This window comes from Leptidea sinapis, chromosome 1 (genome assembly GCF_905404315.1).
Source record: "Leptidea sinapis chromosome 1, ilLepSina1.1, whole genome shotgun sequence".
Lineage (NCBI taxonomy): Eukaryota > Metazoa > Arthropoda > Insecta > Lepidoptera > Pieridae > Leptidea > Leptidea sinapis.
In genome coordinates this window covers 26,426,374-26,440,353 of record NC_066265.1, presented here as the reverse complement: position 1 = coordinate 26,440,353, position 13,980 = coordinate 26,426,374, and the positions used below count along the sequence as shown (strand labels likewise).

The following is a 13,980-nucleotide window of genomic DNA, read 5'->3' as shown; positions in this document are numbered from 1 at the left end:
CCTCATAAAGTGACAATCATCATTACAGCAGGAGTTGGAAGAAAAAACGTGATTTGATACCAAAAATAAACTTACTAAATTTGGAAGTGTTATAAGCCAACCCACAAACTATTCTCTACCCTAAACAAAATAGCCTTATATTACTAAAATAACAGCATACGTCTTAGTGAGTTTTTAACGCCTGAAGCATATAAACAACAGAAAGGAAACCGTTTGAATCTCGCGGAAACTGAAGCAGCCCCGACACCTCAATCTAAATTACACAATTCAACAAATCCACCACAGCCTATTATTAACACTTCTACAGACTTAGAACACAGCACTTCATCGCTAGAGAACGTACAGCATATTAATATATACAATAAGAAATGCAATATTACCGATGCTGCGAGATCTAAATATGCGTTCAATAAATCGTCGGGCGAGCACCCAACCCAACGTCGTCCCGCCACAAATATAGGTGAAAATATAAGTAATGTACAACGCCGGACTGATCGTGAATTAAGAAATGAGCGTTGAGTGGTAAAAAAATATAACTATCGGACCTAGTTCAGACATGAACACACAAAATATTACAAACCGATCGTCAAAACAGTTAAATATCTTCTATCAAAATATGCAAAGCATCTGCAATAAAATACATCTACTTGACCATTTAACTGATGAAATAGCTAATCTACAAGTTATGTGTATCTCGGAAACCTGGTTATCTATAGAAAAACAAAAACCATTACAAATAAATAATTATATTATGGCAGCTTCCTTCTGTCGTGTACATCATGATGGTGGCGGTCTTTGCATATTTGTTAAAAATAATTTAGAATATTTAGAACGTGTTGATTTATCTTTAACATACTATTCACTAAATTAAAACGTAAATTTAATGACTTTAATATAAATAAATTTAAAAACGAAATCGCGAATATCAACTGGGATTATCAACTTAAGCCTAACAATAACGTTAACGAGAACTATAAGATATTCCTAAATATAATTGTTACTGTCCTGAATAAATGCATACCTAAATTACTAACAAAATTTACTCTAAACCAAAATAAACCTTACATAACACAAGGAATTAAAAAAATATGTCAAAATAAAAGATTATTAAAACTCCTTTTCACAAACCAAAAATAATGTACTAACAATTTTTTATAAGAGATATTGCAAAGTTTTAAAAAGTTGTATAAATAAATCTAAGAAATTTATAAATACCCGTAAATTCAGCTCTGCTGATAATAAAACACGATCCATGTGGAAAATAATACAAAATGAAACAAATAAAAGTAATATAAAGTAAAGCAAAACATAAGTCTTAAGTCTTCAGAGAATAATATTATAGCAGATCCGAAAATTATTGCTAATACATTTAATAGTTTCTATTTATCCATTTCATCAAGCCCTAAAGTAAAAAACGACAATATACCTATAAATACGAATAAAATAATGATTTAGTTATTTCTAAATTTGTTTGAACCCAAAGACATCTTTAACGTACCTAATACAAATCTTAAGAATAAAAACTCTTTCGGAATAGATGAATCTCCCCTTTTTTAATAAAAAAATATGCTGATATTTTAACCTACCCGTACACTAAACTTATTAATCAATCATTTTCTGAAGGATTATTTCCGGACGATCTAAAGATATCCATAATAAAATCGGTATATAAAAAAGGAAACACATCAGATATAAACAATTACCGACCTATTGCCCTTCTACCTAAATCAGCGAAGATATTTGAAACTGCAATAACTATACGCCTAAGTTTTCTGGAAAAATATAATATCCTAAATGAAAGCCAACATGGTTTCAATAAAAACCATTCCACAACTTTAGCGATATACAAATACATACAAAAAATATTTGATTCAATTAATAATAAAAAATATTCGGTTGGCCTAAGCATACGATAAAGTCTCTTATAATATCTTACTAGAAAAATTATTTCTCTCAGGAATTCGAGGAATTGCTCTAATTTAAAACAACTAGAAGAAAAATTAAATATTACAATGGACAAAATCTTTTGTTGGCTAAATAATAATAATCTTGAACTTAATATAAATAAAACTAAAATTTTACCTTTTAAACCTTACCAAAAATCCCCCTTAGATATATCATATTCTTACGAAAATTCACAACTTGAAACAGTTGACACAGCTACACTGCTGGGAATTGATTTAGACTCACACTTGACATGGAAGCCATATCTATAGAAATTAAAAAGCAAAATGTCAAATCAGCCCTTGCTGCTTAAAATGCATATGCACATTATAGATTATCAAATGGAATATTAGTATGGGGAAACTGTATAGAAATAAAAGATGTATTTATTCAACAGAAAAAATGTATCAGAATTTTAGAAAATATTCACCAGATGGATTCATGTAGACCATATTTTATTAAACACAAAATTTTAACTCTTACTTCAATTTACATCCTAGAAGCATGTAAATTTGTTAAAAAACATTCGGCGAATTCCAGCGAAATAATAGAAAAATAAACAAATTAAAAATTCCAAAAGCAAGCATGTCATTAGTGTTGACGAGCCCTCACCACAGGCAAAAAAATTTAATCACATCCCAAACGAAATTAAAAATAAAAAGAAGCCTCCTCTATTTAAAAGACATCTTAAAAATTTCTTAGTTTCAAAATGCTTCTACTATTTACCCTAGAGCGTTGGTTTTATTTTTCCTTTATATTTAAAATATAGACAAACTTCTATTGATCATAATTAAAACAAAAACTATTAACGCGAGTTAACACCCGACGCATGGCGTCGGGTGTTAACTAGAAACACACAGCTTAACACGCATCGGGTAGCATGTGTTCCCCCACTCCTGGCAACACGCCGATCTAGCTCGACTGGATTTTACCGCTTGTGGGGGCATGTGATTTACTTCATCCTTGGTTATAGACTATGGTCTGTACTTATGGTTTCACGGTACGTAGATTTTAATACGCACTATCCATCCCTACTCTGTGGTAGAATATATCAATAATAAATAAATAGATTGTACCAACGTCATTCGTCATAGTCATGCCAAAAGTTATAAATAATAATATGTATAGTGGTAGTGAAGTGAACTCAGTAAGTGTTCTGTGAGTGAACTCTCGGACTATAATAAATCGTGATCTGTGTAGTGAACTTGAATTGTACGGAATATTGATAACGTGGTGTGTGTATACATAATATTATCTGCTATCTAGAAAAACAACTTAATAAGTTGTTTATCTACAGCTTTCTATACAGATTACACTCGCAGTAGACTACAGTATTTAAACTTATTTCAGACACAAATGTCGTGTACATGAACGTGATTAGTCCACTATTTTATTATTGATAACCAATTATGTATAGGCCACTATCACTTTTGATTATAAATATAAGTAAACATAATGTTGCATCACAGATAAAATACTCTACAGCTATATTGCCGAGATTGTCTTCGGTGAGTTATTTAATATTCAATCAAATATTCTATTTCCGCATTAGAATAACTTAAAAATATTGTCTGTCGATATTTTATTACGCTGGCTGCTTAGTGCATACTATTCTTATACTTATATTAGTAATTCTATAATACTTATATTTTATTTACATTATCACATTGTTTGTAATTATTGAAGTTATACTTCTTTAGGCGCGTTATGAAAAAATTACGAGAGCGAAATTTTGAGATGCGCGCGCACCACAGTAACACAAAAGTAACAGGTTGAAGTTGGTTCCTAAAATTTTCTGACGTTTGCGTCATTCGTTATTTTTTTTTGGTTTCTTCGTCAGTTATAAGGACAGGCAAAGGGTTCAAGCCCATACAGCCGTATTCATTGTTTAATAATTAATTGTCAAAGCCATCTTTGCAATTTTTTTTTTTGAGGAATTTGAGGAATTAATCATTTTAATATTTTTTTAGCTTTCTGAAGACGCAGAAACAATCAAATTTTAAGCGATTTTTATTATTATTATTAAATGACTATTCATGAAACTTACCTATTTTTTACCTATAGTAGGTTGAATGGCTGTGCTTCGTTTTTCGTAATTAGACCAAGAGCCGGCCGCAAAAACATTGTTTGTTATCTAGTACATAACAAACAATGTTTTTGCGGCCGGCATACATATTATAAAACAAAGTAGAAACAAACAAGTCTGTTCGCGATAAACTGAAAAACTACTGCGCCGATTTTCATGCTTTTCACCATTTGATCGTGTGGTTCTCGAGGAAGGTTTATGTATTTAATTTGTTTAGTTTTTGTATAAATTAACGATATTTGTTGGAGGTGTCGGAAAAGATAAGCCGTCTGGTAGCTTTAAACGAAAACGCTGTCTAAATCCTTTGAAATAAAATAAAATAATGTGTGGTGAAATTGTGAAAGTCCGCGATGTCATATGTCTATTTCTTAAGGATAACATACTGTAACGCGTGAGTCCTCCCTCACACGCGGGATCGTTTCTTAATCAAACAACCTAATACTTTCTAATTCATTGTATTCATTTCAAAGCTTAATACATCATCTTAATGTATATACGAGTATATTACGTGACACGTTTTTGTCCGCGATGGACTCCTAATCTAATAAACGGATTTTAATGGGGATTACTTCATGGAGTGCAGTTTAGTCCAACTTGAGAGATAGGATAGTTTTTATTTCGATTTGAGACTCATAATTTTTTTTTTTCAAAATTTGTTTTGTATGGACATATTTTCTATGAAAGAATTTAGTGACGCACGGTTTGACAGTTCCGCTGTGAAATAATTTTATTATAACAACAGGGAACATTTTTTACGAAAGAATTCTTGATCTTTTGAAATATTATTGGCAAATTCCTATAAAACAGTTTTTTTTATTATCTACAGAACAACGTCTGTCGGGTCAGCTAGTATTATTATATTTTATATTGGGCCGAAGGCCGACCGTTCATGCTTTACTTTATTTTCTAATCTCATCTCGTTATTCAATTATTATTCGATTATCTTTTGATCCGCGTCAATATTTTAAATTATAAAAGAATGTTCTATCTTTACTTTCACGGCCAACCATAGAACAATGAGTTCTTATATGCGGATAAGAACTCCTTGTTACAATACTATATCCATTTTAATACTTACAAAATTGCCAATTTTAAAGCGGTGATGTAAAAGCTGTTACAAATACGATATTAATTGTTTTCATTTTATTACTACATATTAAAAAATCATTTAGAAATACGTTTTTGGTTCATTTTTAACTGATTAACATTTATTTATGGAGGTAGAGCTAGTGAGAATCATCTGTGAATATGAAAGATCACGGCATACTTCAGTTCATCAACAATTGCTACATTCATACCATACCCTGTGCCTACTCCAGCGACATTGTGGACGGTTTTTAAACTGTTATTTACAGCATAATCTGGACACTTTTTTAACTTTTCTCCCATATGAGATGATTCTCCTTCTCTCTACCCTCCATACATTGATTACATATTTTCGACGGCTTTAGACTACATTATCCCCGAATTCTTACATCATTTTTTTCTATCGATTGTCGGGTCAGCTAGTTGTTAATATAATACCTTAGAGGACGAGTGAAGTCTAGCTCGCGTCATGGTTCTGTTAAAGCGCATATTATGTGCCTAACTTATACAGTTCCTACTTTTTGAACGAAAGATTATCTATGTTGACCATGTCGTGGTCTTTCAACGCATACATTATTAGTAATTTAAGTTTGACAACGAAAGAATATTGACTTAAAACTACGATTATATACCTGTTTATATAATAGAAAAAATTTAGCTAGGTAGGTAGGTACTGAACTTGGTAGGTTCCTACAACCTCACTAAACAATGCACTTTTCTGGATACATCAGCAGCCTTTGAAATGTCTCTCTAGTCTAGAGACGTAGACGTGATTGTGTCTACGTCTCTAGACTAGATTATCGTGACGTGAAGTGTCTCTCTAGTCTAGAGAGATAGACCCTTTATATTATGATAATTATGTATGTATAACTACCGATGGGTAAAGTTTTCACTACGTAAAAAGAGCACTGCCGTCTGGCGATGTGATGTACCCGCACAGCGCACTCCTTATTTGTAACACCTTTTCTACATACAGAGAACGAAAGCCACCGAAAGGTTCCCTTCGCTTTCACTCGGCTCGCCGGACAGAAACTGGTGGAGGCAGAACATCTGCTCCAGATGCAACATGACAGACATGAAGGGCGGAACTCAGGGAGAGAGCGTAAAAAAGTTTGATGAGATGTGAATGTAATTGTTTTATTATTTTTAGGAAAAATACAATATAAAGCGCAAGAGCTTTGGAAATATAAATGAATCGGATATCAATCACTTTAGGTCCATCCTCAGTGAAAATCGCGTAATCACTGATGAATCAGACGTGTTGCCCTATAATATTGATTGGATTAAAAATTGCAGAGGTTTGTTGCTATTGCTATTTAATTTTTTCTTAAAAGGAGTGTCAAAGTTATCTTGCAACACCAGAAGAATCACAACTTCAGGTGTGCGTAAAGCTCAAAAGGCTTGAACCGCGAGGACCGCAAATAAAACACGCTAGTAACAACACAAAGTACGGATACTCATTGTGGCTATAAGGCGAATTAACGTGTTTATTTTAAAGATACTATTTCATATTGATCAGGAAACTATCATATGATCATCGAAAGTTTAGTTGTACATGACAGGAAACTACATTGACCATCTCATTCAGGTGGCGAAGATGGTAAAGATTAAAATAAGTTAAAACAATAATATGTGGCACAACGAGCCCACTTATAATCGTCCTAATTATGATCCCCCTGCTCCTCGCAATATCAGAGGATTTACCGGAGGAACAGAAACTGAGCGTGAAGGATTAGATGTGCCTTTTAAATCATTATTAGTGATTGTTTGCCAAATGAAACTCAACAGTAAGATAAACGTTTTAGGACAGTCGAAGGTTGTTTTGAAACCAAAGACAACAGATGAGGTGTCTGAAGTGCTTGCATATTGCAACAGCAAAAAACTGGCAGTATGCCCTCAAGGAGGAAATACCGGTCTAGTTGGCGGATCGGTTCCGGTATTCGATGAAATCGTTTTAAACTTCAGCTTGATGAATAAAGTTATAAGTCTGGATGACATCTCTGGTAAGCTCCATACTGTACTATATAATTATTTGAGAATCTATAGCTAGCCAACGAATTGTAATTTTTTCATTAAATACCTACCTTCTTCTATTAGTAAATTTCTAGGTTTTAAACCGATCAGTAAGAGGACGTGTCTTCATAAATTCCAATCTGTTCTACTTATTTATTGTATCACGTTCTTACCAAAATTCTTATGCTAAAATAGCATTTTGCTACTTAGTGAAATTTACTATCAAATTGGTTCAGTTTTACATTACATAATATGAGTCTTACCACCTGTGCTGAAAAGGGCTGTGCGTGAACATCTTTTAGCTAGTGGTTGTGACTAACTTTGCCTATTTTTAGCGACTTAATATCGCGTTAGAGTTTTAGATAATATAATAATAAGGACAGAATTTATACCGAACCAATGTTTGTTTTATTTAATATAATATGGCCTTAAGCATAAAAATGGTGAAGCAAAATTAATAAGGTACAATTTTCAGCCATTGCTATATGTGGCAATAAAATATAATGTACCTATCAAATAATGTAAATTTCATGCACAGAAAACTAATTCTTAATTTCAATTAGGTGCATTGGTGTGCGAAGCGGGTTGCATATTAGAGAACCTAGACAATTATGTCCGTCAACACAATCTAATAATGCCCTTGGACCTTGGTGCCAAAGGGTCGTGTCATATTGGAGGCAATGTCAGCACTAATGCGGGGGGACTGCGACTTTTGAGATATGGAAACCTGCATGGATCTATACTGGGTCTAGAAGCCGTAAGATTTTTGCTTATTTTTTTATAGCTATTGGATGAAGGACTCATTTTGTGTCTGTCTTTTAGTGCCGACGGAATAAGATTGTATTTCCTCCAAATGAGGGAAATTCAGAGAAAGTAAGGACGTGCGGTCTGTAAAGACAACTGAGAACAAAGGAGCCTTTGGGTCACTTAAGCGTTCCCATCAGCCAGTGTTGTAGTATCAAAGAAATTACAATACTTAATCATCCTTTTTCGTAGAAACTTCATTTCATAGTTTGGTCTTTGTGGAAGTAGAGTTCGGTCGTGCTAGAAGAGAGATCCTAGTCACTCGCTGAATTTAGGACATCATACTTACGTATAAATGGTGAGAAATTAATGCTGGCATTCGGCATCAGAACCATTAAGCCAATAGCTCTTGGGGATACTCTTTATAATACAGGGTGGCGCAATAGAACGTGCATATCGCATCATCTTTTTTCGCGGGGTAGAAAGTGCGCGGGCGGGAGGAGTCTGCATCGTTGGGTAGGCGGGCTCATGGAGTTTAAGTCACTATGAGTCACTTCGACGGGAAGCGTCGCGCATTTTGCGTGCGCGCATTTTACGAGAACTCTCGTTCATACATCGTTACTAGGCGTTTATATTGTTTTGAATATGGACTACGGCAAATTAGTGAAGCTCCGAGTGCTAATTTAATTAAAATATGGGTACAGCGTTTTGAAGAGACTGGTTCAACGTTTAAACCACAAGCAAAAGGTCGTCCAAGCACATCGAGGACCGTGGGGGCAAAACGTCACTGTTAATACCGAGCGCTATGTTAGGATGTTGGAAGGTTTTTTGGCTCCAGAGCTTGAAAATTCAAGAATAGTGAATTCTAGGACTTGGTTTCAACAAGACGGAGCTACCTGTCACACATCAAATGACTCCATGGCGGTTGTGAAACAGATGTTCTCTGGCAGACTCATTTCGAAAAGAGGTGATATCCCATGGCCCCCACGTAGTCCATACGTGACGCCTCCTGACTTTTTTTTTGTGGGGATACCTCAAGAACAAAGTCTACAGCAATAATCCGAAAAACATCGATCAGCTCAAGGAGAATATCCGTGGTGAAATGGCAGCAATTACACCAGCATTACTGAAGAAAGTTTTCAATAACTTCCGTTTGCGATTAGAGGAGTGTCGTCGTAGAGAGGGTCATCATTTAGACGATGTTATCTTTAAAAAATAAACTTCAGTTATTTCTTAATAATACCTCAGTTTTATTTTAACTATACCTTTTGTATTTATTTTTTAATAAATATTTTAAATATGCACGTTCTATTGCGCCACCCTGTAGATTGTGTTTGCGCAACTCTGAGGAATGAAGCCGTTAATAGAGTATTTTAATATTATGAATACGTTATTTGTGACCTGACTGAATATGGTTTTAAACTCTTTGTAGGTTAAAGCGGATGGTACAGTTATTGATTGCCTCCGGACCCTTAAGAAAGATAACACAGGATATCATTTAAAGCACTTGTTCATTGGCTCTGAAGGTACTCTTGGAGTAGTCACTAAAGTGGCTGTACACTGTCCGGCAGTTTCTAAAGCCGTGTCACTCGGATATTTTGGTAAGTTAAGAGTATAAGTATACCTCGTTATTAGACTCTTCCACTTCTACTATAAACAATTTGTAGATACGTGTGTTATGTTAATGTTCGGACGGATCCTTAATAATTTTAAATGCTTACGCACCCAATTTTCAAACTTATACTTTTTTTGGCGCGTTAGGTAAAAATATCAGAGTGAATATTTACAATGCGCGCGCACACCGTCACGCAAATTCAACACCCTGACGTTAGCTGGCTATTTGTATCACACTTCAGCTACCAAGCCTCTTGTAACTCATTTGTCTACTGAACCACAACTAATGGAATTAAATACCTATATACAAGTTTTAAAATAAAATAAAATTCTCTCCACTTGTGTAAAACTAATTTAATGATATTTAATTACACGCTATTTATGCTAACTACTAACTAACTACTAAATGCTAACTAATGGTTGTACTCAATACCTTATTTATTACAACAATATTGTTTTTTCTACAAACGTAAAATAGCACGAGGAATAAACAATTTTAAAGATTTTTGTTTTATTACGTCAAAGAAGAATGACTTCTTGCGTGCAGCGTACATTTACACACATTACAAGTACACACGCACTTTTTTTTAGGTTTTTATTTTCATGGGCACTCTATTGTAATACATGATCTCGTGGGTCATAATAAATATCTCTGACTTGACAAACATTTTTCAATTTTAGGCGTGAACACATTTGAAGATGTATTACAGCTGTACAGAAACGCGAAGATTTCATTGGGCGAGATACTATCTGCTTTTGAAATGGCTGATAACCGGGCCATATGTTCCACCGTAAAGAATCTGAAACTCACGTAAGTTAAGACAATGACATAGTGATAATGTTGTCTCCAGTGTTGAGTGTGCTTGTTGTGATGGTACCTATTGCGTGACTGTCAATGGGACTACATTTTAGCAAGTCGGTTAAATCGTCAGTTACCTACTTACCTATGTCAACTTACATTTTCAAATATTGAAATTATACTGAAAACGTATTATCTTTTTGAAAGGATTTATACGAAAAACAAACGCCAAAAAGCACCAAATCAGAAATTATATTAATTTTACATTTAAAAAAATTATTGGCTAATCAGGGTTGAGGCAAAGTGTTCCTTTCTTTGAACCTCTGCTGTACCAGAGGGCATTAAAGAGGAGCATAGGAACCTGGAGTCATGAGTAAAACTCGGTGTGCAGTTACACATCCTCCGATCAGGCTTCCAAGAGTTGCTGGCCTGTGGGTGACAGACGTAAGGGGCGTTCATCGCCCGTATATGTGGTGGCGACATGGGACGGGTCGTCCCCTTCCCTAAAATATGTTTTAGGGAGGCGATGGCTGGCTCATGCGTCATGCTCGTGAACGGGCGCTGCTTGTGGTGGCAGGATGATCCTGTTGCCGGAGACTCGGTTTCAGATTCTTAAAATTTATTATGTATATATAATATAAGGCATTGACTATTTGACGTTTGAGTATGTTTGTTGCATCATTTTACATATTATATTATAATTGAAATTATTTGTAAATCGATGGAAATGTAAAACTTGATATAAAATAGTGGCAATGAGTTTCTTGCGACTTCTTCTCATTAGCTCAACACTTTACGAAGTAGCGGTAGATTCAATAAGAAAAATATTATTTTGACATTCATAAGGGTCATTTCCGTGACCTTCATGATAAAGTGATTTTGATTTGATTTTGTATTAAGAGGCCGATAAGACTATTAATAACAGATTGGGCAGCGGTAAGGCTATACCGCCTCTATGGGTGGCTGGTCAAAACACGGAGGGAGCGCGGTAAATTCCCAAGTAAATCCCGTACCAATGGGTCCGTCTTGATAACGGTCGCCAAACTCTTGCAACACCAGAGAAATCCCAGGATCGTTGTCCGCCTTTTACGTGGTTGTGTGTATTTTTTTAAAGGAAAGGCAAGGCTGGCGTATGATTTATTGTGTTTCGGTCTGAAGGGCGCCGTAGCTAGTGAAATTACTGGGCAAATGAGACTTAACATCTTATGTCTCAAGGCGGCGAGCGCAATTGTAGTGCCGCTCAGAATTTTTGAGTTAAGCATAGACTTAGAATATACGTGAGTGTGAGTTTAATGTTCAAAATACTAAGGAGCTAATGCCAAGCGTGGCTGACTGTTTACGACTTGCCAATCAAAATCGATTACAGTCATAAAAGATTCAAATCCCTTTTCCATCTTTCTTAAGTTCCCTTAGAGATGTTCTTCTCTAGTAAATTGTCAGTCTATGGAGTCACTCTCCTTTTGGGAGCATTTTATTTATGAGAGTAGATATGTGTGAGGCGAGTAAAGGTTTTATATTATTTCCTTGCTTTTCTTTTGCTGTCGTTCCATATATATGTGGATTACAATATTACAAGGCAAAAAATCAAACATGCCTAACTATGTAATATGTTTATAATATACTTAGAAAAATATAAATTCCGCAGAAATCCTTTAGAAGACTACCCTTTCTATGTCCTCATTGAAACAAGCGGATGTGATGAGGAGCACGATAGTGAAAAACTGAACAGGTTTTTGTCGAAGGAAATGGAATCTGGTCATATAATAGATGGAACTGTTACTTCAGAGCCTGCTAAAATGAGGGTAGGTGTCAATTAATGTTCGACTCTTAACAATACGTTATTGGATTCAAATTTAATGTATGATGTTTATGTATTTTCGCAAGGCTATTGGAGAGTATTAAGTTTTTTGATATGCAGCAAACATAACAGCTTAGAAGATGCAAAAGTGTAAGGTCCGTAGTCCAGAAGGCATCCTAGGCTGAGATCTATAAAGCTAAACTTTACTCACGTAAAACATAGCGGAGTGTAAGCTAAGTATAATCTTTAATTTCGTTTTATAGTCATTTAATTGTACTGATATTATGCTGAGTTGAAATAAACACAGCCCAATGCAAAATTCAAGTTTGCATTTTATCAGATTCAGCTAAGTTTTACGTAACTAAAGCCTAAGTTAAGTACCTACGCTATATAGATCTCAGCCTTAATATGTAAACAGAGATTGTTTTTTGATACAAAATAGAATTATTAGTATTGAGACGCCTTCTGAAATACGAAGCAAACTAACCAATTCATTTTTGATCAAACTACCAGGGGATCTCAATGTTTGGAAATTAAATCAGGTCTTCGATAGACCATACAAATCAAAACCTAATTGATCATGCCTCTCTCATATATACAGTTGTAGAGACAGTGACACGAAACTCTCGATAATGGTAATGTTTTGACACGATTTTTAGAATACGGACTATTAAATCATTATCAATATTGGGTTTTCAATATACATGGTCGTTACGTAATTTCCCGTTATCCGATATGAAATTTGAATAATTACTCCATTTGATTGAAAAGAATGGCCGTTGAGTTTCTTATATTATTGATACGAGAGTGGGTCAGGGATTGGAAATAATACTCCGCTTATAGGAACGAGTCTTTATTTGAGTTCACTTATTCAGACCTTGCACTTCGCTGGACTGCCGCTGTTCCTCTTGTGGGCGGCGGTACATTCAACGCGTCACACCGCACCAAACACTAAGTCTCTTCTAGCTTCTTCTTCACCTGGATCACTTGGCACTTTTCACTACTTCTTCTTCCTTACCACTTTCGAGTCAGAACTAGAACTGCCGTAGGCCACGCTTAGTACGGCTTATATACCCCCGGATCTGTTCTATTTTCAAAATGATTTCCCCATTCCATCTTTAAATTTAAATTGTACTAGAAATTTCCATTAACTTTACAAAACCCAAAAAATCCATACACCGGTAGGTGTATCGAACCCGGGTCTACAGCGTCTAAAGTAAATACTTTTCCGCTGAGCTACGAGTATTGCTGACGGAGCTGTTGAAATTAACAATGTCTTGAAGTTTGACACTCGTCATTTACGTTGCTGCGCGATATTAAATTTGACACTCTCGTCATATACGTCGAAGCGTTGCTACGCAACAATAGTTATTGCCTGCCTACCTCCAATATTACGGACCCATTAGTATTTGTCAATAATAAATTATGCCTTCAGAAGTACCTAATAGGTAGCTCGTAGCTATCTGGGTATGATTTTGTATATTTTCAATAACAAAAAGGTAAATCTATTTGTAATTTTTCAATTTATGATTGTAGACAATTTGGAACATTCGAGAAAACATTGCGGAGGCCGGTTTACACGACGGTTACGTCTTCAAATACGACGTCTCAATACCACTCAACAACTATTACGACATTGTGTTATTGCTGCGAAAGAAACTAGAGGGCAAATATACTAATATTTATGGATATGGACACATTGGTATGTTAAATTTCATTTGGGATAAAAGTGTAGGAAAATAATTAACAGCAGTGTTGAAACAGATTTAAAAATATAACAAAAAACGTAAATGTTTTAAACATTTTATATTTTTCGATAGTTTAGTGTAGATATAGAGCAACTTATCTGTTTAGGTCGCAGCGTCGTTAGTGGTTAACTTTGTATTGCCAAAACGT

At 34.9% G+C, this 13,980-nt stretch overlaps 1 protein-coding gene across 2 annotated transcripts in view; it reads left to right on the top strand.

Annotated features, from left to right (window-relative positions):
- Positions 1–3,045: 3,045 nt before the first annotated feature.
- LOC126969454 (D-2-hydroxyglutarate dehydrogenase, mitochondrial) overlaps positions 3,046–13,980 on the top strand; it is a 13,380-nt gene continuing 2,445 nt past the window's right edge. The window contains exons 1-9 of one of the 2 annotated variants that reach the window (XM_050814894.1): positions 3,056–3,177; positions 3,295–3,452; positions 6,267–6,414; positions 6,922–7,119; positions 7,693–7,886; positions 9,306–9,474; positions 10,169–10,298; positions 11,932–12,088; positions 13,621–13,786. In XM_050814894.1, the coding sequence (XP_050670851.1) occupies positions 3,354–3,452; positions 6,267–6,414; positions 6,922–7,119; positions 7,693–7,886; positions 9,306–9,474; positions 10,169–10,298; positions 11,932–12,088; positions 13,621–13,786 (1,261 nt within the window). In that variant the 5' untranslated portion in view covers positions 3,056–3,177; positions 3,295–3,353. Of the gene's footprint in view, positions 3,453–6,266; positions 6,415–6,921; positions 7,120–7,692; positions 7,887–9,305; positions 9,475–10,168; positions 10,299–11,931; positions 12,089–13,620; positions 13,787–13,980 lie in introns of both variants that reach the window. The other variant, XM_050814891.1, reaches the window with a different exon arrangement.